Source organism: Megalops cyprinoides, chromosome 19 (genome assembly GCF_013368585.1).
Source record: "Megalops cyprinoides isolate fMegCyp1 chromosome 19, fMegCyp1.pri, whole genome shotgun sequence".
NCBI lineage: Eukaryota > Metazoa > Chordata > Actinopteri > Elopiformes > Megalopidae > Megalops > Megalops cyprinoides.
The window spans coordinates 20047199-20069035 of NC_050601.1; the positions used below are offsets into that span (position 1 = coordinate 20047199).

The 21837-nt window shown below is 43.8% G+C and overlaps 3 protein-coding genes across 7 annotated transcripts; 2 read left to right on the top strand and 1 right to left on the bottom strand.

Annotated features, from left to right (window-relative positions):
• The first annotated feature begins 4914 nt into the window (after window positions 1-4914).
• Window positions 4915-7351, top strand: mettl23 (methyltransferase like 23). 3 transcript variants are annotated; one of them, XM_036553525.1, is made up of 5 exons: window positions 4915-5126; window positions 5401-5505; window positions 5713-5947; window positions 6324-6408; window positions 7046-7351. In XM_036553525.1, the coding sequence occupies exons 1-5, from the start codon at window positions 4998-5000 to the stop codon at window positions 7212-7214; spliced, it is 723 nt and encodes a 240-aa protein (XP_036409418.1). In that variant the 5' UTR covers window positions 4915-4997; the 3' UTR covers window positions 7215-7351. The 3 variants fall into 3 exon arrangements, with proteins under 3 accessions (XP_036409418.1, XP_036409419.1, XP_036409420.1); XM_036553526.1 differs by having other exon boundaries at window positions 4915-5025; XM_036553527.1 differs by lacking the exon at window positions 7046-7351 and having other exon boundaries at window positions 6324-6597.
• Window positions 7352-8315: 964 nt separating this feature from the next.
• LOC118794833 (serine/arginine-rich splicing factor 2-like) lies at window positions 8316-12263 on the bottom strand. Of its 3 annotated transcripts, none has more exons than XM_036553113.1 (4): window positions 11691-12263; window positions 10706-11034; window positions 9315-9995; window positions 8316-8708 (listed from the first exon to the last, which is right to left on the bottom strand). In XM_036553113.1, exons 1-2 carry the CDS (start codon window positions 12044-12046, stop codon window positions 10713-10715), a joined length of 678 nt encoding a protein of 225 aa, XP_036409006.1. In that variant the 5' UTR covers window positions 12047-12263; the 3' UTR covers window positions 8316-8708; window positions 9315-9995; window positions 10706-10712. The 3 variants fall into 3 exon arrangements, with proteins under 3 accessions (XP_036409006.1, XP_036409005.1, XP_036409004.1); XM_036553112.1 differs by having other exon boundaries at window positions 9315-9397; window positions 10706-11046; XM_036553111.1 differs by having other exon boundaries at window positions 10706-11046.
• Window positions 12264-12602: 339 nt separating this feature from the next.
• mfsd11 (major facilitator superfamily domain containing 11) lies at window positions 12603-21043 on the top strand. The gene is made up of 14 exons (XM_036553055.1): window positions 12603-12825; window positions 13180-13347; window positions 14043-14098; window positions 16729-16836; window positions 16989-17068; window positions 17441-17537; window positions 17677-17735; window positions 17965-18124; window positions 18667-18707; window positions 18797-18862; window positions 19721-19846; window positions 19974-20148; window positions 20510-20645; window positions 20839-21043. The coding sequence occupies exons 2-14, from the start codon at window positions 13252-13254 to the stop codon at window positions 20998-21000; spliced, it is 1362 nt and encodes a 453-aa protein (XP_036408948.1). The 5' UTR covers window positions 12603-12825; window positions 13180-13251; the 3' UTR covers window positions 21001-21043.
• The last annotated feature ends 794 nt before the right edge of the window (window positions 21044-21837 follow it).

Below are 21837 nucleotides of genomic sequence, written 5' to 3' on the forward strand. Positions count from 1 at the left end.
ACCTGCCACATGCCAGGGGGTGTGCACTCCTCAGAGCTATTTCATTACTTTATGAATGTACACAGTTGTGCATTTCTGTTTCCAGAAGTTCCATATTGTGCCAACAGCCACGCCCCTCTGTGGCAGACCAGAACCAAAGGCCCTGCGACAGTCCGGGCAGGACAGAAATACCAGCCCCATCAGCGCCCCTCACTTCAGGACACAGCAAGAAGGGTGTCTTGAAATGACAATTTCAGTGTCACTGACATGTCAGTGAAAAATATTAAAAGATCTCCAAACTCATAACTTGTATTGTTAGGCCAAAGGTTGTCTGTGTTTTTAAATGTAATGAATCATTTTGAACATGCATGGACAAATTAGGTATCTTTATTTTATGTGTACTGTTGTGCTGTGTTTTGGATACTGTGATCTAGTGACTTATGTATGGTAGTATATTTGGCTTCCCTTGTCTAGTCAGGTTGCACAAATTAATTTCTGGTTAGGGCGGCAGTGGAGCATAGTGATTAAGGAGCAGGATTGCTGGTTCAATTCCTCACTGGGGCACTGCTACTGTACCCTTGGGCAAGGTAACCCATAATTGCCTCAGTAAATATGGATAAATGCATACAAATTGATAACAATATATTAAAAAACTGTAATCGATGTAAGTCTCTCTGGATAAGAGCATCTGCTAAATGCCAGTAATGTAATGTGTTATGCTTACACTCATGGGTCTGATAGTGTTGTTAGCCTGGTCGGACACTGCTGCTCATTCAACTTGGATGGATACACATCAGTTCTGTTGTGCTGGATGTTGCCCTGGATGAGAACATCTCCTAAATGAATGTCATGTAATGTGTCTCTGTAAAAACTCAAAGTGGACACACTGACTGCTATTCATGTCACAGGCAGAGGGATCGGTGGTGGGAGCTGATCAACATTTCAGTGTGTTGCCCTACCCACTGGTCAGTTGAATACCATCTTCATTGCTACATGGCAATTGAAAATACCAATTTTCCCATTGCATCCATTCAGTGCAGACACATTTCAATGAGCACAGTACTGAAAGCAATTTCAGAGGAAAATGGATGGCACTGGTCAAGTGCAAAAAAAAAATAATTATTAGCTTTACTTCAATATTTCTTTTGGCAGCACTTGTGTTCATTCAAAAAAGGCTTACATGATGACGAGGTGAACTCCAGGCTGTGAGGGGCTTTCTTGTATCTTCACAATTGACGCACACGTCATTAAGGTAGCTGACGTTTAAGAGATCATATATTTTTATTATTAGAGGCACAGCTGCAGAGGACACCCAGATAAGAGCTTTAAGCACTCCGCTCAGAGAGGCAGAGGACAGTTACTTGAGACCAGGCAGCTCTCCTTGTGGCTCCAGGGGCTGTATTCATTGCTCACACACTCTGCCCAAAGATTATACAGCAGCAACAAGATCCCAAGCAACCATATTTTCAAAGGATGTAGCTGTCCAAGTCTAGATAAATGGCTTGGACGTGACAAAACAGTTTTCACGAGGAAACAGCAGAGAGTCTCTGAAGCGAGAATGTGCAGAGGGGGTGCTCCTCTGAAATGAAGAGAAGTTAATATTTTCAGTTGATTGTATTCCACACCGCTTCCTCATGGAGCATTTTCTCAAAATAAGTTCCAAGATTTTTACCACAAGGTCATTGCATTGTTATGGACAGACCTTGACAGTCTCTTGTTGACTGTAGCATAGGAGAGGCATGTTTCCTCTGCTTAGCCTCGTTCTGAATCCTCGCTGCATAAAGGCCGGGGGCAAACATGAGTTGACACTGTTGCTCTCTGTCCTCTTTGATCTGCCGCAGTGATCTGGTCACCATTTCCCATCATGCTGCCCCAGTTCTACTTCCTGCAATGTGATGGGGTGTCATCCTCCCAGCCTGCTTTTCAGGGAGAGCATTGGACAGCAGAGCTGTCAGTCTCAAATCTCCACTCATGCAGGCCTGTGTACTGAGGTGTTAACCACCTCACAATAGGATCTAATGAAAAACAATTACTTACTCTGATCAAAGGGCTGGACAGTCATGGCCACTAGGTGTCAGTGATCACTCACTTACACACAGACACACACACAGACACACACACACACACACACACACACACACATGAGTGCAAACACACACGCATGCACACACAGACATAGACATCACTCATGCAGACACATACACACACAATCACATATGTGAACACATAAACTCACACAAACACATACATAACAGATAAACAGACAGAAACGTACATTCACAACTCTCCTGTTTCCAGTTCAACATATGTGTACATAAGTATACACGTACATCTATGATCCACTTTCATCAGAACAGACTGGTTACATACATTCACACTGTGAGTAGGTTCTGACACACAGTTCAAATTACCTTAGGGATAAATCTCAGCAAAAGGCGCTTGAATTATTTTAGCAGCAGGACAGCTTGAGAGACTGTCTTCACCTCCCTATAGACTGCCCTGCCTACCCCCCAACGGACCCCTGACTCCTGATACTGGAAACCGGGTAGCCTGATGGTGTGGGGGGTCATGGTGAATACCAACAGAGTCAGTCACCTTCTCCCTCAGTCTTTCCCCAAAATTCAGTGAAAATGTCTTACACACAGACGCAGGATGTAATATAAATGATTTAGGTCCAAAACATGACACTATGAATGTATGTATGAATATTATGAATATAAGACAGAAAGACAGATACGCAGTGATGCCTTTATCAAGCATGGTCTGAGAGCAGGACAGGGTGTCTGGTTACTGTCAGTAGGTTTATGTGTGCACACATGTAAAAGAGAGGCAGAGAGAGTGTATTTGTGTAGATGATTATGTATGTGTGCATGCATGTGAACATGTGTGTAGGCTTGTCATGTTTCATAACAGGTGCTTCAGGCAACCTGCAACCAGGCGTCTGTCCCTATCAGTCCCCTCTGCCGCTCAACACCCTGTGCACGTGTCCCAGTGTTTGGTCGGGGGGCACCGAGAGGGGATAACTGTTGCCTCATGGTCAGGGTATGGCAGTCTAGAGGAATAAGAGGAGGAAGAGGAGGAGGAGGAGGAGGCATTTTAGCTGTGTAAGGTCTGAGGTCCATAGCTTCTGTCCCAGAGCAGCAGAGGCAAGGCTGTTGTGGAGAAAGACAGACACAGAATGGCTCACTTCTGTGCTCTCACATGCACGTGTAGACTGCATAAATACTACAGTGTATATTTGTGTGTTTATGTTTTTGCTGGGGAGAGGTGACGGAGTCTTTATAACTTTAACACATACTATGAGCAGAAGAAAGGAATGTCCAGGGACTACTGAATTCCAGTTAAATGTGCTGGTGCACAGTGTGCAATAATTGGTCTGTTGCCAGTTATTATGTAAGAACGAGTAGGGCCTTGCCTTTCTGGCTTACAGAATTACAGGCCCTGAGCGATGCACTATACATTGCCCTGCGGGGAATGGTGGCATACTTTTGCATCCATGTTCCAAACTGGTCCGTTAAACAGTTGCTTGAAATTGAGCTGCACCCTGGCCCTAATTGGTATCCTTTCAAGGACAGCCTGAGCCAGTTGTATCTCTAACCAGTATCACTCCCAGTTTGTATCTCTAACCAGTATCACTTCCAGGATCGCCTGGACCATTTGTAGCTCTAATCAGTATCAATTCTAGGACAGACTGGGCTGGCTACACAGCCTTGAGCCACACAAGTGATTTGTCACACATTCTCTATTTGTTTCTCAAGTTTAAGGTAAAATTGCAACCATTGCTTCCGTCATCTCATTCACATGCGTAAACTGTGCTTACATTCTTTCCAGACATGTGATTTTCGCTGCATTTCTAAATACAGCCACATTCCATTATTGTCAGTGTCAGTTTTCCACGGCCCTTGCTGTGATTTCTGTTATGTCACTTGACAATTTCTAACATAATAGTTCAGGAATCCATCAGTAGTCTCACACACCAGTTCCGAAACCCTCCCTTTAAATTGTGTGCATTATGCAATCCTGGTTGTTACAGACAAACTTTTTTGGGGTGGCCATGTTACAGGTTAAATCTGTTTAGTGCACCTAAGAAATTAAATTCATGTGGTGTTTATGCTAGCTAGTTTGGCATTGCTGCTATTTATAAGTGAATCTTACCTTACCAACTGAAAGCATTGGCAGTATTCATGATGTTTACTTGCTTATTGAAATGTTTTTAATTTCTTTAGAATAATAATATGAATTTTGAATTAGGGTCCTCGGATTTTAAACAGTTTGAGACTCACAGAGAGGTAGATTAAATGAACTTGGTCAAATTGCATTCTTAAGCAGTCAGGGAAGCATTTATTAAGTGATGATGCAGCAAATTCACTAATATTAACCCGTTCCTGGGAGGTTCTTCGAAATCTGTGGAACAGCAGATAAACACTCACTGTAATTGCCCATGCATTGTGACCCAAAATGGCTGTAACCTGTGGGAAATGGTTATGTAATGTAGCTGAAGTCTGTATTTGAGCAAAATAATTAATTTTATTTGGAGCTGGATGTGGTATAAAACAGGAATAATTAAGTTCATCTATCTGCCTTTGGAAGTCTGTGTAAATTGGATGTGTGATTTGGTCAGTTCAATATGACTACGTTGATATGTTGTCGTAAGGTATGCTATCTTTCCCACGGAACCAAACCAACCCTGAGACTAGACTGGAAATACCAAGGCAAAATTTAATACAGCAAAATCTTTAAGTATTGCTGGATAATTTTTGGTCTGTGCAAGATAAATTTGGCCACCGCAAGAAAACGGTTTCGGTTTTTGCAAAATTCGGTGAACGCAAGACATGGGTCTGCCTCGTGCGAAACTAACAGTAATGCCCGTGGGCATTTGGAATCACTTCGCGTATTACGATAAACTTTGTCCTGTTTGACGCTCCATACCAAGAGCCATGGCGTCTTTCTGTGCTTTCTGTTTTGTCTCTGTTGCCGAAAACGTTTGCTTCTGTACAGATGTATATGCTTTGTAACTTATGGATGCAACTGGTCAGAGAATAATGAGTACGAACGAAGCCGAGGACACAAACATTGTTATAAAACAATTTACCTTTGAAGAAAAATCCGGAGACGTACTGCAGACACTAACCGTTTCCGTTCCTGAGGTTTTTGTCTGGTTTAACTTTCATGTGTAGCTACATGGTCTAGTCTACTGAAATAAAAGATATATTTTACAAGATAGTACAGCCTCAGATTACATGTAACATTTCAGTGTTTAAGCAGATTGTACTTCAGTATAGTTACCCTGGTGGACAGTAGCCCGAAATGTGACAGCATGTGGTATGGATAACCAAGGCATGACCACGAGGTGTAAACTCCCAGTCTCCACGTGTTCGTAACCAAACCTTTTATTGCCCCCATTTTTACCTGTGTGATTAGGTCCTTGACCCGCAGTATGGGATGTACGTGTGGCCATGCGCTGTAGTACTGGCACAATATGTTTGGACGCACAGAGAGGAACTCCAAGGAAAGACAGTTCTTGAGGTGAATACCACACGTGTAAATACAGCACGAAGCACACTACATTCAGAATGTGAACTCCGCAGAACATGTGCATTTCCTCTTGTCTTCAGGAACAAATTGTAGAAAAAATACTATGACCATGTTTTTTTCTTGTTAGATGGGGTGTTGCATTTAGTTTGTCCAAAAGGAAGTGATAGTCAGGTCTCAACAGAACTGTGTGTGTTACAGATTGGCGCAGGGGTGAGTTTACCAGGTGTGCTGGCTGCCAGGTGTGGGGCACAGGTGGTGCTGTCAGACAGTGCAGAGCTGCCACGCTGCCTGGAAAACTGTAGCCGCACCTGTCAGGTGAACCAGCTGTTCTTGCCCGTGGTGGGGATCACCTGGGGACAGGTGACACCTGACCTGCTGCTCCTGCCTGACCTCCACTTCATCTTGGGATCAGATGTCTTCTATGAGCCTGAGGGTGAGTCTCTTACCCCTGAGGCCTTCGTCCAATGAAATTTCCTCCTTTCAGTGTTTGCATGCAGCTTTTTTTGGTGTGGTTGATCAACCTGTAAATGTGTGCAAGGAAGACCTATCTGGTCAAGTGTGCAGAGTTGGGTGATTCAAACTTTTTCTGTTGATTAGTTCATTTTTGAGACATCGAAAAAGCTCCCCATTTGTTTGTGGGAGAGAACAGGAAGAGACCCAGACTTAATGGGCTCAACATTTTTTAGAACAAAAGAGTGATCCTCCTCATACTGTCTCCTACATTGTAATTTTCATGCACAATAGGATGAAAGAAGCATCTATTTGACAGAACAAAAGTCCAATACTTGCGGTTGGCTTTTTCTCTCAAGATTTTGAAAATGCCATGTTTACCATCACCTTCCTGTTGAGAAGAAGCCCTCAAGCCCAGTTTTGGACGACATACCAGGAGAGAAGGTAGGAGTTTCTGTGCCCTCACCCAATTAATGGCAAACCTGCACATCACGCAGTGCGGGACACAATGAAAAGCAAACGTATGTTCCACCAAGATCTCCACGCTCTGCAATTATGGGGCAACTGTCTGTCCCATCCTGACGGGGCCACTACTGTCAGACACGATCCCTCTCTGCGCTGGTCCTCCTGATGGTGGTAAAGAAAGCAGACTCACTGGCTATCTTCCGGCACAGACTGAAGACCCACCTGTTCAGTCTGCATCTTGGTTCCACCTCAGTGCCTACCCCAAACACCTCCTACTTGTATTACCTGCTGTTCATTTTATATGTAGTATTGCAATGTGTTTCAGATTCTGTGATCTAGTGACTGAAGCATGGTAGTACACTTGGCTTCGCTTGTCTAGTCAGGTTGCAGTTAAGCTTGAATAGTGTTATGCTCATACTCACTGGTCTGGGAGTGTTGTCAGCCTGGTCCGACACTGTTGCTCATTCAACTTGTATGGATACACTTCTGTTCTTTTGTGCTGGAAGTTGTTCTGGATGAGTGTCTGCTAAATGAATGTAATGTAATATCTGGACTTCAGTGTTATAAGCAGGTTTGATTTTGCAGAATATTCCAATTGCATTTCCTCCCATTTCAGTGCGGACTGGTCCATAGAATCCTTGTTGCACAAGTGGGGACTCAAGTGCATTGACATTCCACTGGAGTCATTCCATGCCAACAGAGAACACCTGGCCGGGTCTAGTCTCCCTGGGAGTCACACGATACAGATGATGATCATATCACTGAAGGAGGCTGGGGAAGGCTGAGGAACCTTGCCAAGAGCATAATGAAAACACATGGACGTGAACTTGGAAAATCCAGTTACTGATCATATCACAGCTGTATTTATGTTGAACACATAAATAAATATAATGGATTTGTAAACTTGGAATTGTAATATAGACTGCAGCCATCTTTCCAAATTTTTGCAAGTGGTTGATCCTTAAAAGTGAAATTGATTAGGTAAATGTTTATGTTAAAACATTTTTCTCCAATCTGAGAAATATCCCTTTCTAAATTCAACATCATTTGAATGTACAGTATTTTATATCAATCATTTATTAAATAAAATGATGCAATAGTCTGTGTGGCTAATGTCTGTAACCAGCTTCAGACTCATTTGTTTCCTTGATAATTGGCATGGTGTATGTGTGCAAGAGTGCGTTGCCAGTTCATATTTGTTTTCATGATGTAATGTATCTGTTCAGGGCACCTATATTCTCTTGGAACTGCACAGCTTTCCTATGCTCTATAATTAGCAGGAGAAAGGAGGTTGACTAAGATTCTGCCTTTCTCCCTCCCACTTATACATCATGCAGTTTTGAATTACATTGTTATACTAATATTGTAGATTGCTTGACTCAAGAGTACTCAAATAACATTAGTACAGAAATGATTGTCAGCGTTTTTGATTATCATGTGGTCGATTCCTAGATCAGTATTGCTGGAGTGCTCTTATTATGGGAATCACATCTAAATCACCCCCCCCTCCCCTATATGACTGCCTTCCATTCTCACCATTTCTGACAACCCTTAGAATCACTTTGAAACATGACTGAAACTATTCCTATTTTGGCATTTGGTCACAACCTTGACATATCCTAACACTGCTCCATAAAAAACAAAATCTTAAACATTTTTTTAGTTGAAGCGGATACAAATTTCTGAAAGCTTCCTTGTGCTAGAAGGGATAAATACAAGGTGCAAGCTGGACCAATGCATTTCTAGTTGCAATCTATATTTACATACAAGCAAGTGTCAACATTTAAGTTAGTACTTAATGTGCATTAAGATTCTGATATCAATCCAATTAACTAGGTGCTTTCAATGATATGCATGAAATGTGACAGTTAAAACTACATACACAATTACACCAAAACAAAGTTTATTAGCATTCACAAAGTGGTTCCAAACACAGAATGAGGTTGCAAAGGAATGCACCAAGAGCAAGACAATACAGTTCTGTTTAACAGAGTTTAACATTTAACTGAAGAGGGGAAAAAAAAAAATCTAACAAATTAACTTGCAAGATGTGCTCACTATGTGCTTCGATGTACTGGGAAAGGGTATGGATGAATTCTGATGACAGGAAAAACAGCAGGTCGCCACTCTACCATAGGAAAACCTGTGGCAGCCATTTTTACAGACGGCGCGGTGGCCACAGGAGTTATCAGGAGAAAACTGGAAACTGCCCAGCACTCTGCACTTCAACACGCCACCTTACAGCTAACCAGCATTACTCAACTGCTACACAACTGCGCCTAGTGCACAAAAAATACACAAGAGAGAAGATTAGAATCACGCAAAAAGAAAAAAATTCCATGTACATTCTACAAATTAAAGTAGCAAGCAAATGATAATAAAGGGTGCTGGCTTCAGTTTAAATGGGTTATCCCAAAAAAACAAAAGCAACTAGGTCTGCAAGACACTTTACATATCCAGTTGCACAGCAAGACATTTAATTAGGATCAAGTCACTTGCTATTAAAATGGAACAAACCTGACATATTTCAATAGCAACTGTGTAAATTCAATTGGGCAAAGCTAGAAATTAGAAGAATCAATTTCCCCTTCAAAGCAGTCTGGGAATCATGCTACTGCTATATTTATCAATTTAAAATTTACTTAAGATTTTGGAGGTGAGGTTACCTTAAGCACTGTCCAGTTAGGAGGACTCAATACCATCATTAAAACAGAAACAACATTTTTGCTCCCCCCTCCCCGTCTCACAACAGCCCATTAAGCATACAAACATAAGCCTATTCACTTTGGAGGCAACTGAAATACTAGGAAAATGCCTTAGAGTACAGGCAACTGAAAAAGCAATAAAAATGAATTAAAACCTTCAGACCAAGTCACAATAATAACCTTTTTAGTCAGAAACCATGGCGTTGGGATGTGGGATCCTCAGACTTTTGAGGTCTTGGCCGGATGTCCTCAAAGCATTCAATCTGAAAGAGAATGGACAGCGTCAGACACACGGGCATGTGAACAAGATTCTCTTCAGTTCTAGTCTTTCCTGTTGTGTATATGAATGTACATCTACCACCATTTAGTATATTGTGGTGTTACAGGCTTACCCCCGAGGAAAGTGGAGACACCCCTCAGACAATTCTGTTGCATTGCAATGTAAACTTGTGAGCAGAAAATAAAAGGCTGGGTGCCATTTTCCAGATTGGCTGAAAAATTATAGCTAGTGTGCATTCTTACTTGGGTTCAACTAGTTTCCAGATGTCAAAATGTATGGGTTCTCAGATTTAAAGAGACCCATGATATGAACAGGAACACACCGCATTGTCAGAGCTATCTGGCATATACAAAAGGGAGACAAACCTTTGGTTCCTTCTCGATTTGGTCTGTGCCCCCAATGGCTTGGGTGCACGACCTGCCCACCATCCTGCACACGTACCTCAACACCACCCCAACACTGACAGAGACCGACCTGCTCCATAGCGCCCCCAAACAGCACCAGGCGGCCATGGGCGGGTCACACCCCCTCTACCTGCTCATACTGCCCCAAACTCCTCTTTTGCAAACCGGAATCAGCAGCTTGGAGGAGAGAATTCCACATTTTTGGTGAACATTTTAAGTCCGAAACCAGTTTCAAACTCGCAAAAAAAAATATCATTCACTCCCCTTGTATTTAATGTTCAACAGCCCACCTCCCACCAACATGCTAACGTCACAGGCTGACACGCTGGGCACTGCACGGAGACGGTACAGACAACGAACCGAATGCATGATCAAAGGTGCCTTTCATCCCAAAGACGAAACCCTCAACATTAATTACAAAGCTGCAGCCATGGTGATTGAACAAAGCACAGCTCTGCACCAGCCAATCAGCAGTCTCCTTTAGTTTGCTCTGCCCAGCGTGTGAAGCCCACTCTCTTAACCCTATCAGGCAACGCAGTACCTATACAGTAACATTGACACTTACACCCCAACCAAGATTACCACAAATGGCTTCCATTATACAAATGAACACTTCTGCAGCCTTACCCAATCTAGCATACTACAGGCTACAACGTCACCAAGAAAAATGTGATTCACAGAATTATCATTACAGTATTCCTCAATTTTAAGGAGATTAAAAACAGTAGATGTATGAAAGGCTGCAGAGCACTTCTGATGCTATAAATCAGAATGACTATACAGAACATACCACAATCCCCTCTACCTACCCTACTTTCACTTAATCACTGCAGGGGAGTTTACCCCCCACACTTTCCCACTAGAATCCCCCCCAAACTTCTGCTTACTGTTCACTCATGACGACGCGGCTCCATCCTCTGCAGAAGACTTAGGCTGGCTCTTCGATCTTGACCTGGACTTGGAATCTCTGTTGGAGGGCGGCGTGCGGCTTCTGGAGCGGGATTTGGACTTCGACTTCGACTTGGACTTGGATTTGGACCGAGACCTGGAGCGCGACCGGGAGGCGGACTTGGACTTGCTTCTGCGGGGCGTGCGGGTCTTGGAGCGAGACCGGGAGCGGGAGTAGGAGCGAGACCTGGACCGGCTGTAGCGGGAGCGGCTGCGGGAGCGAGAGCGGCTTCTGCTCCTGGACCTGCTGCGTCTCCGGCGCCGCGGGCTGGGGGAGTAGCTGAGTACATTCAGTGCGTTGAGTTATCATCGTCAAAAAGAATGCAGACCTTGTCGTTGCGGCTTTCAGATTTTAACACCCGTGTACCCAACTAGCACGCAGGCACACTACATCCCTGGCGCAGACATCCGTGGAATCTACTAGTTAAAAAAGGCACAACTAACCACAACATACTGTTTGCTGGTTAGATAAATTTTAACCAGCCCAGGTAGCCAACTACCCATCCCCTCCTTGGATACATGTTCAAAAACCCACATGCAACGAGCTCTTTTAGCAGAACCCGCGCTTCTTGGTACTGGCCAGATAAAAGTCTTTCACCTGTACGGTACAGCAAAGTTAATCAACGTTAGCTGCCCTGTATCGTAAAGATAATCTAGTTTCCTGGTACTACCATTGCCGTTACTACTCATATACAGTAAGTATAAGCTAAGTAATCTTGCAGACCAACATGCACCCCCAAACCCATTACTTTAATAAACATATTGACCCACTGTAAATTAACTGGCTATATGACGTTAGATAGAAATTGCCATTTTGTTAGCACAGGTATTTTGCTGGCGGGCTAATTGGGCATTTACCGCCCTCGCGCTTTCGCCTACACAACTCATCAAAACAACACTATGTCGCACAAAGTCGGTCCTTACCTTCTGCTTCGCCGGCCATAACCACCATACCTCCGGGGTGGCCCACCTCTGCGACCGTGATGCGAATCTGGAGGTCGCCCGTAGCGGGCCATCTGCACTCGCAACTCGCGCCCGTCCAGCACGGCTCCGTCCATGGCGTCCATCGCGTCTTCCGCGTCCCTTTTGTCGTGGAACCGCACGAAGGCGAACCCACGGCTCTCTTTTGTGTAACGATCGCGGGGGATATACACATCTCCTACCCGCCCGTACTTCTCGAAAACACGCCGCAGTGTCTCCGGTGAGGTTCGATACGTGAGGTTGTCCACTTTCAGTGAAGTCATGCCCTCAACATCGGGCGGAGGCCTACCGTAACTCATTTTCCTAGAAAGACGATATCTGGGCAGCTAAAATACGCGAAGAAAAAAATACTGTCTATAATCTTACGACCCTTTCGGATATGTAGCTAGATAGTGGTATTTATACCGCTTATTCAGCCCTGATCATATTGATTTAAGTGAGCTAACTAACTAACACGTTCTTCAAGGAAGAGCCAGACGTACCAGCCGTGCAGCACAATGCTGCCTTTCTCACAAAATGGCGGGTAGAACAGAGTCTGCAGCCTATTTATATTTGTACATCAACAAATAATAAAATCTGAATATTTATTTGAATAAAGTAATACTAATCGACAAGTGTATGTTTTAGGACATAATACATAGCTACCATTTTGTAAAATTCATAAATAAAATAGAATGTATTTAATATTAATAACAGTGTTAACCCGGAAAATGAACTTGCCAACGTAAGAAACGCTCAACGCTATTGGGTACGTTGTAAGTTGATTTAAAAACTCCCTTTCCCGGCAGCCTTAGCTTGTTGCGCAGGTAACAGAGGTCAGCTGATTCCCTCACATGACATACTTTGTCAGTTTCAGCCCTGTCTGGAGTAAGTGGCTTGACAAGCTAGCGTAATATTTCGTTGGTAGATTTCAATGCTAGACGGGGAAAACGGTGCCGCCGATCCGTACAATACATTAATTCACAGGCAACTTATTTTTCAGACTGGGAAGGTTGCCCTCAGAAATGGTAGCTAGCGACACGATTGTCTAAAAATTGACCCGCAGACTGCAACCGCGCCCGTCAGTCGAGACCCCCGGGTAAGCTCTCCTGTGCGGCTAGGTAGTTAGCGAGTTGTTGGGAAGTCAGCTGGCTGCCACTTGGTAGTTATCTTGCTAACTAGTAATCATACCTTGATGAATTAGAGCAACTTAGTAGAACCAGTAAAACTGAACTGTTTCATGTAAGATTTTGTCTACAATTTTGTCAGCTCTCTATATTGTTGATTTGTTTGCCAATAGCATGACTTGCTTAATGCAAACAAGTCATGCTGTTAGCTAGCAAACCTATGTGCCAGCATTATAAGATCATAATAATTAGATACGTAGGGAGAAGAAAGAAGAAGGAATGAACAATAACCTGTTCTGGTTTTAATGTACGTGTTTGTTTTTCAGATGTGCTGTGGACTGAAACGCTTTCATTAGGTTATTGTTAGTCAGCTGTTTCACAGGGACAACACCGCCAATATGAGTCCGGAAGGAAAGTCGCTTCTGAACATCATTATCCTGGGCTTTGGCTTCATGTTCATGTTCACCGCCTTTCAAACTTGTGGCAATATCGAGGTGAGAAGGAACCGAAAACTGGTTAAAACTCTTGAGCAACCAGGACAGCTTAAATGTCCATCACAGTTGTCGTTTCCTGTCTTGGTGTATAACGTTGGGCATTTTACTGTTCTCAAATCATATACAAAATTAATCAGTTTTGGTTGATGTGTCGCGTTAGTCACCAGACCTCGGTGTACCGGAATAAATGAGGAAGTTGTCACAGCTGAGCATACCTACATTCTTTATTAACCCTCTCACAACTACCACATTACCCGCTATTAGATGAAGTAATATTTTTTGACAAGTATTACATACAACATATTTGTAGAAGTACATTGTTGTGGATGAAATATATGTGTTCCTCCTAGACGTATCCCGTCCAGAAAAGGAGTGTTTTAACCTTCATCGAGGTAGTCTGATGGATAATGTGTCATTACACTCTAAATCTAGACTGTAGTCTGGCGGGCTTCTAAAAGAAAAAGGTCCTTGTGAGTCAGCACTGCCGAGACAAATGAGTACAGATCAGATGCCGGGCCCGTGTTACACATACCAATGCACATGTAGTGACAAACTCGCTGAATTTCTTTAAAAGACCTGAAAAACAGGACATATATCTCACTGTTACAGGGAAAGTTCCTTACTATAAAATCTAATGTGTGCAAAGACCCTCTGATCCCGGTTAATGTCAGTGTGTTTTTGCTTTGTCTTTCCAGCAAACAGTGATAAAGAGTTTCAACAGCTCTGAATTCCATGGAAGTGGCTATACCAGGTATTCTGTTATATTGCTCTGGCACATGCCTTTATACTGGACTTAAGTCTCTCAGGATTGAAATCCAGATAAGCATAAGGGGCTTGTTTATGATGTGAAAGCCAGTAAACAACCCAATTACTGCAGAAGGAGTTGTTCTTTAATCATCAGCACTCATCAAAACATGCATTTGTTCAAGTTAAAAGGATAAATAACACAGACAGAAATGCAATAATTCTTGAAAAGTTGTTCCATATCCATTCAGTGCAGTTCTAATTCTGGATTTAAATTGGCTCACATATTGACCAGAGTGTTTAGGTTGATGTAAAATACTGTCAAGAGTTGTTTGCTGCTCAAAACTCACATGGGGCATTTTGTATGAACACCTGAATGTATATGTTGCGCATTCAAAATATGCTGCAAAGAAAATACTCCCGTTATCTGACACTAAGTATTTCTTTAATTAACATACTAGTAAGAACAGCTACATATTATTTAATAGTGTTAGATATAAGGTGTTAGACAAATTTTAGATACAAAGGTGTATTACAGATATTTATAGTTGAACCAAGAAGTCCAAAGATGACTTGTCAGTGGATGCACCATTAAAATGGATGAATTGAATCTCTTATGAGAATGAGCTGGCAGCATTGTGATCAGTAAATCAAGCTGGAAATTATAACGAGATTATAAGGAGATTTCGTATTAATTTGTATTAGTTGTATTGATTTCCTTTTAATTGTATTAATTTATCCAGTGTAAGCGGATCGAGGCCTATCGAGTAACGGCAAAAAAAGCAGCTTAATGTTTTATAAAGAATCGTTTCCAACTTACTGCAGTTCTGTTTCCACTCAGTAGTTATGGTATTCATTCAAACGAATGCAAAAATTGTTTATGGGAAACATACTGAACATTTATGCCGAAATGCTTCTGCAACAGCAGTGTTTATGCTTTCTTTTAATTTACAGTAGATGACGCATATTTCTGTCATTTGGAAAGACCATTTTATAAGTTCTGCAAGGAAGACAATAAAATCTAGTCAGAGTATTTGTGTTTAGGTCCCAGTGCTTGCAATAATGGACATCACATTATCTGGTTATCCCTGTGTTATATAAGAAATTTCCAGTGACACTGATAGATTTCACATAGGTCATACAGATAGATAGATCTTGATTTTTAGGAATAGTAGACTGGCTTTTATTAGAGAAATCACATTCGTTCTGGGCTTCTCATCCGCAGTGAGGAAGGGTTCCACTGAGCACAGGAATACAAAATGATAAAAACTGTCAGTAACACTTTAAACGAAGGCTCTATTCTTCGTTTCAAAAATAAGTTAATTTGGGTTTGAACATTTTGGCAGGTTAAGATCTTGACTGCTGTCGACATAATAAGCATATTGCTGTGTTTTTCTTGTCATTTTAAATCTCGCAATTTGATTGTTTCCGAGTTGTGTTCCTGGTGTTCTCCTGTCAACAGTCATTGTGCTAGTCAAAGGACACACTACTTTTAGGTAATAGAGTAATAAGATATTTGATTTTTTTTAAGAATACATGTGTCCAGTCTGGAATGCAGTTGTTCAAACTGGAGTAGTTTTTTGATAATGATAATGAATGGAGACTCACACTGCCTACTGTGTACAATCTAGCAGAGTGGCTCAGAACAGATTGTACAGATGTGTGATTTAAGTTTATATCATTTATCGTATCATAGTTATTAGTCTGCATACGTCTTTGCGGTGATAGAAACTCGCTGAAACTCCTGTGAGCTTTTGGTAAATATCGTTTACTCTAAATTGAATTCACATCCAAGCTTATTTTGCTAAAGCATGATGTAAACTCATTGTGCGTCACTGAAATCATTGTGGATTTGTGCCAACATCACTGCCGAAGTTGCTTCACATAATGGAGTGAAGCTTATTCTCTCCTCTGAATAGTTTTATGTTTTTGAAGTCAGTTGCCAAAGAATTTCTGTGAATGTAGACCCTAGGTGCAAAATTGTTGATCCCTGACAGGCATGCCATGTGATTTCCTGCTGTCATGTCTTTTCCATTAAATGAAACCCCCATCCTTCCCAGGGAGACTTGGGCTTTGGTTCCCAGAAAAATCCAGAAAATACACCGCTCTCTCAAACCTGGTTATTCAATCAACTCAGCAAGAAGAATTCCACAGTGTCATTATGAAGGGCTTCATGCTAATTCAGTCTGCTGATCCCAAGTTAACAGCTTGTTAGAAACCATCAGGAAGAGAATGGAGAAATGAAATTCATATGACTTGGCGCTTCATGAGGCAATACAGAATGAAGTTAAATCCGTCCACTCAAAACCAATTACAGACCTGAATGCAGTATCTCCCAGACACAGCATTAGGATTCTCCACCAAGTTAAAAGATGCTTTACATGTGTGTGTGCCTGTGTGTATATGTGTGTGTGCATGTGAACTGAGGTAATTCAGGGAGGAGATTGACTGGATTCAAATTTTTGTCACAGTGACTTTTTCATTCTCCTGTCTCCCATGGAGCATTGCTGCCAGTGTGAGTACTTACTGATGTGGCCCCCATTGGTTGCTTGAGTTGCCCCTGGCCTTCCTCTGAGCAGGTGTTTGGATTGAGATAGCTCAGCTTCTGATTGGCTGTTATGTCTGTTGTGTTGGCAGCATGTCCATCATTTATGGGGTGTTCTCCACCTCAAACCTGATCGCCCCATCGGTAGTGGCTGTGGTGGGACCCCAGCTCTCCATGTTCTTCAGTGGACTTTTCTACAGGTCAGTGAGTCATGCTTTAGTCCTGAGCTCAGGTGAAATTAACCCGATCTTGGGCTTGTGCCCCTGTGCTCTGAATGACCTGCCCTAAATGTGATATATTTAATATCATGCCTGGTTCTGTTGAGCCCCATGCCTCTGATTTCTTTCCACAGTGGCTACATCGCTATGTTCATCCACCCTTTCACCTGGTCCTTCTACACGGCCTCCGTGCTAGTCGGGATAGCAGCTGCAGGTGGGTTTACAGTTACAGTGTTGATGGTACTGATGAGAATGACAGTGATGATATCTGTGACAATGGTGATAGAGATGATGAGTCAGTGGTGAGGATGAGCAGTCTACACGACAATCAGCAAATTTAGCAAAGTTTTTTTTGTAACGCAGCCTGAGATGAAGACTTACTTCCTTTTCTCTTCCCTCCTTTCATCTTTTCCACTCTCTTTCTGTTCCTCGCCTTCCTCTTGTCTTCATGGTCTCTACCTCTTTGCTTGTTTCTGTTTCTCCTCTCTCTCTGTCTCTGTCTGTCGTTCTCTCTCTCTATCTCTCTCACTCTCTCTCTGTCTTTCCCTCTCTCTGTCCCCACCCTCTGCTCTTCTGTCTCCCTCAGTGCTATGGACTGCACAGGGGAACCTCCTGACGATAAACTCCACAGACTCCACCATTGGCAGGAACAGTGGGATCTTCTGGGCTCTGCTACAGTTTAGGTATGTGTTTATGTGTTTTTGCTCTGGCACCTGCACAGACCACAGACACGTGGTGTTCTGTCCACATCTCCTATCAGCACATGCTTTGTTGGCCCAGTTCCAGCAAACATTGACTTGTTTGCATGTGGTCTCTCTGCAGTTTATTCTTTGGAAACCTTTATATATATTTTGCCTGGCATGGGAAAATCCACATATCAGGTATGTTTTTTTTTTCTCATTTGTAGCTTTGAAGTTATATGTTTATTTGTTGTCGTTGCAGCTTTGTTTTAAAGGACAGGATGATTCTGAGCCACTGCTATGGATAAAGATTGATAACAGTCTAGTTGTTTTTATCAGCTGGAATTTCTCGGCTTGTAGGCCTCAAGCGTGTCAGTTTTGTTGCTAGACATGGCAAAGCGGTGAGTCTGAGATGTGCCCCGTGTCACAGATAAGGACCGGCAGACCGTCTTCATCTCACTCACGGTCATCAGCCTGGTTGGCAGCTTCCTGTTCTTCCTGATACAGCGGCCGGAGCCAGAGTCCACGCCCTCCGAAGCGTCAGAGTCGCTGCTGCAGACGGAGACCTCAGAGAGCAGCTCTGTCGTTGTGTGAGTCACAGAGGCCCGAATCTCTGTCCCATACCCTCTGACGCACAGCACACTAAATCTACGGTGCATTCCCTCTAACACGGATCACACTGAATCTCTGTCCCATACCCTCTGACGCACAGCACACTAAATCTACGGTGCATTCCCTGTAACACAGATCATACTGAATCTCTGCCCCCTTCCCTATAACACACATCATACTGAATGTCTGTCATGTTCCCAGTAACACACATACAGAGTCTATGGTCCATGTCCACAAACACACATTACTCTGAAATGTTATGCCCTGTAACACACATCATAATAAAAACTTAAATTGGTGCCAAATACAGTTCATATTGTATTTTTGAAATTGGAGTATTCAATTGCAAGTGCGTATTTTACAGTTATCAGTCTTTTCCGAAATGGTCTGTGTTGGGCTGTTTCAGCTGTGTGGCCCAGGTACAGTCAGCGCTGTGTGTAACTGTCTTTTTCCATGAATGACTGGAGCAGGAGAAAGAGAAAGCACTTTGTGACTGAGTGTCTGTGTTTGTCTCTTGCAGAGCACCACAGGGGCTGTGCACTCAAGCTCTGGAAGCTTTCAGTAAGTCCCAAGCAGAACTATGCTGCCTGCTCGGCACTGGGGTTACCCATCCAACTTCAGCTGACATGTCCTCTGCTTTACTGTTACAGAGAAAGCCATCCAGCTGTCCATCACCAAGGAAATGCTACTGCTGAGTATCTCCATAGCCTATACAGGTAACAAAGATGCCCTCAAAGCACTCAGCTATCAGACTGACTCTCGGTGCATTCAGGTACAAAACACATCCACAACACAGGTACTGAACACACCACCAGCAAACTTACGGGTACCAAGCACACCCCTATTGCACATTGTTACCAAACTCGTCCCAACACTCGGGTACCAGAACACACCCACAATCACAATGCATGTAGGTACCAAATACACCAGTGTTTCTCAAGCCTCTCCTGGGGGACCCCCTGCCCTGCATGTTTTAGATCTCTCCTTGCTCCGACACAGCTGATTCAAATGATCAGTTTGTTATTAAGCAGCTTCAGGAGTTCATAACGAGTTGATCATTTGAATCAGCTGTGTTGGAGCAGGGAGAGATCTAAAACATGCAGGGCAGGGGGTCCTCCAGGAGAGGGTTGAGAAACACTGAAATACACTACCTGAAAACAGGCAGGAATGTAACCCACTCCCACCAAATGCACAGTTGTGCCACAAAAACATGCACCAGGAACCGAAACCTCGGTGCAAATAGGGACCAAACCCATTCCCAGGGCACACAGGTGATAAACAAGCACGCCAACCGTATACACTTGTGTTATGGTCCAGAAATGTAGAGGTATGGCCCAGCATGAACGGCAGATAATTGAATACATTTTTCTTCTGCTGTTAGATGTGTTTGAATAAGTGTGGGTGTTTAAAATGTAGTGTTTTAAAATCTATATTATAATATTTTACTGTGGTCTCTAGCTTTATGGTTCAGCTCCATGTGTGTCTAAAGTTGTTTAGTGCTGGTAGTTACGTGCTGGTGGTTCTTGTGGGCTGAGAAGGAGAGGTTAACTGGAGCACTGCTTTCCTCTTTCCAGGTCTGGAGCTGACCTTCTATAGCGGGGTGTACGGGACATGTATTGGAGCAATGACACTTTTTGGGGAAGATGCCAAGAGTCTAATAGGGCTGTCTGGTATTTTTATCGGCATTGGAGAGATCCTGGGTGAGTCCCCGAGAGAGATGGAGTGGCTGTTTGGTTTTAATGAGCTGTGTTGGGATTACTGACCTGCTGGTTTGATTAGAGCAGGAGTAACTCTCTCTCATTCTCTTGTGCTGCTGCGTTTGTCCAGGAGGGGGCATTTTCGGGATGCTGAACAAGGTTAACCGGTTTGGCAGGAACCCCGTGGTGTTGCTGGGACTGTTGACACACTATGTTGCTTTCTACCTGATCTTCCTCAACATCGCCAGCGATGCCCCCATTGCACCTGAGGAGGGAACCCACCTGCAGGCATTCATCACACCCAGGTATGGAGAGGAGGAGGAGGGAGGGAGGGGAACAGAGAGAGAGAGGAGGAGGAGGAAAGAAGGAAGGAATAAGAGGAGAAAGAAAGAGCAAGCGCTTTGTGCTGTTGTTGCCCCTCTGTGACTGGGGGGTCAGTAGGGCATGCCGCACCTGAGGAGGAGAGAGCGAGGGGAAGAGAGAGAGAAAGAGAAGGAATGAATAAGGGAGGAAAGGAAAAAAGAGAGGGCAAGAGAGGGCTTTGCACTGTTGTTTCCCCTCTGTTGCATGACTGGGGATCGGTAGTGTGTGCTACACCTGTTAGTGCGGTGCTGCTGATGTTGTTTTGTACTACTGAGTTCCTGTGGGTTGCTCTTCTCCTCTCAGTGTCCAGGTGGCGCTCCTGTGCAGCTTCCTGCTGGGTTTCGGTGACAGCTGTTTCAACACCCAGCTGCTGAGCATAGTGGGGTACATTTTTCGTGAGGACAGCGCACCAGCCTTCGCTGTCTTCAAATTTATCCAGGTGAGTCAGTACAGCTCTGTGTGTCTGAGGTGATGAGGTCTGTGTGTCTGTAGTGATGTGATGCTTTGTGTTGATGTGGTGCTCTGTAGTGATGTGGTGCTCTGTGTAACTCTAGTGATACGGTGCTCTGTGTGTCTGAGGTGATGTGGTGGTCCTTACCTCTGAGGTGTCTTGACGCTCTGTGTGTCTGCAGTCCATCATGGCGGCCCTGGCCTTCCTCTACAGTAACTACCTGGTCCTGCACTGGCAGCTGCTGATCATGGTGGTTGTGGGCTTCCTGGGCACGCTCACCTTCTTCACAGCGGAGTGGGTGGTGATGTGCCGGCGCCGGGACTCTGACTACGACAGCATCTGAGCTGCGAGGGAGCCCTAGAGCGCCGCGGCGAGAGAAACAATCGGGGCGGGGGGCAGGGCAGGGTGGGGGGGTCGCCATGTGATGCACCACCCCCCCCCCCCCCCCCCCCTCCCTGCCCTCATAAACACACCCCCTCAACCCCACCTGACCCCACCCCCTGCAGCCCTCATCTGTGAGCATCACCAGCCTCACCCCCCCCCCCCCCCCCCCCAGGACAACAGGATTACCCTGTAAGCCAATCTCTCCCCCATCCCCTCAGCTCCACTGGCCCTCAGACCTCAGGAGGTCGAAGGTGGGAACACAGGAAAAGGAAACACTGAAACTCTCTTCTCCTTCTTTTACAGTTTTTGTTGTGGTTATCATAGCAAATCAACTCCTACAGGCCATAGACTTATTTTATCTTCAATGTTTGGTCAGTTTCCATGTGAATTCGTCTCCTCAAATATTATAGTACAATCAGCCTGCTTTAATGAATGGTTCTGTTTTCCTAAATACAGAACTCACATTTCCCAAATTTTGTTGGCACCCACAGCTGTAGAAGTAGAAATGTGCTGGAAAGAATGGACACAAGCTGAAAATACAAACTGTGTCCACTTGCTGTCCCTAAAAAAACTGCTGGATTGACAACAGGAGAACTTAGAGCCATGCAAGCCAACTACATCTTCAACACTTCAGATCACTGTAGCTCATAGTTAATTCTCAGCACTACTGGATTTTTGTCATTGTGTGTTTGTTGTTGCAGTTTGTCCACCTACATGAATATGTTGAGATGTCAAGCCTAGGACACAGCCCATGCTAAAGCAGGTTATGAGATTCATAACAGCGGTCAGTAATAGA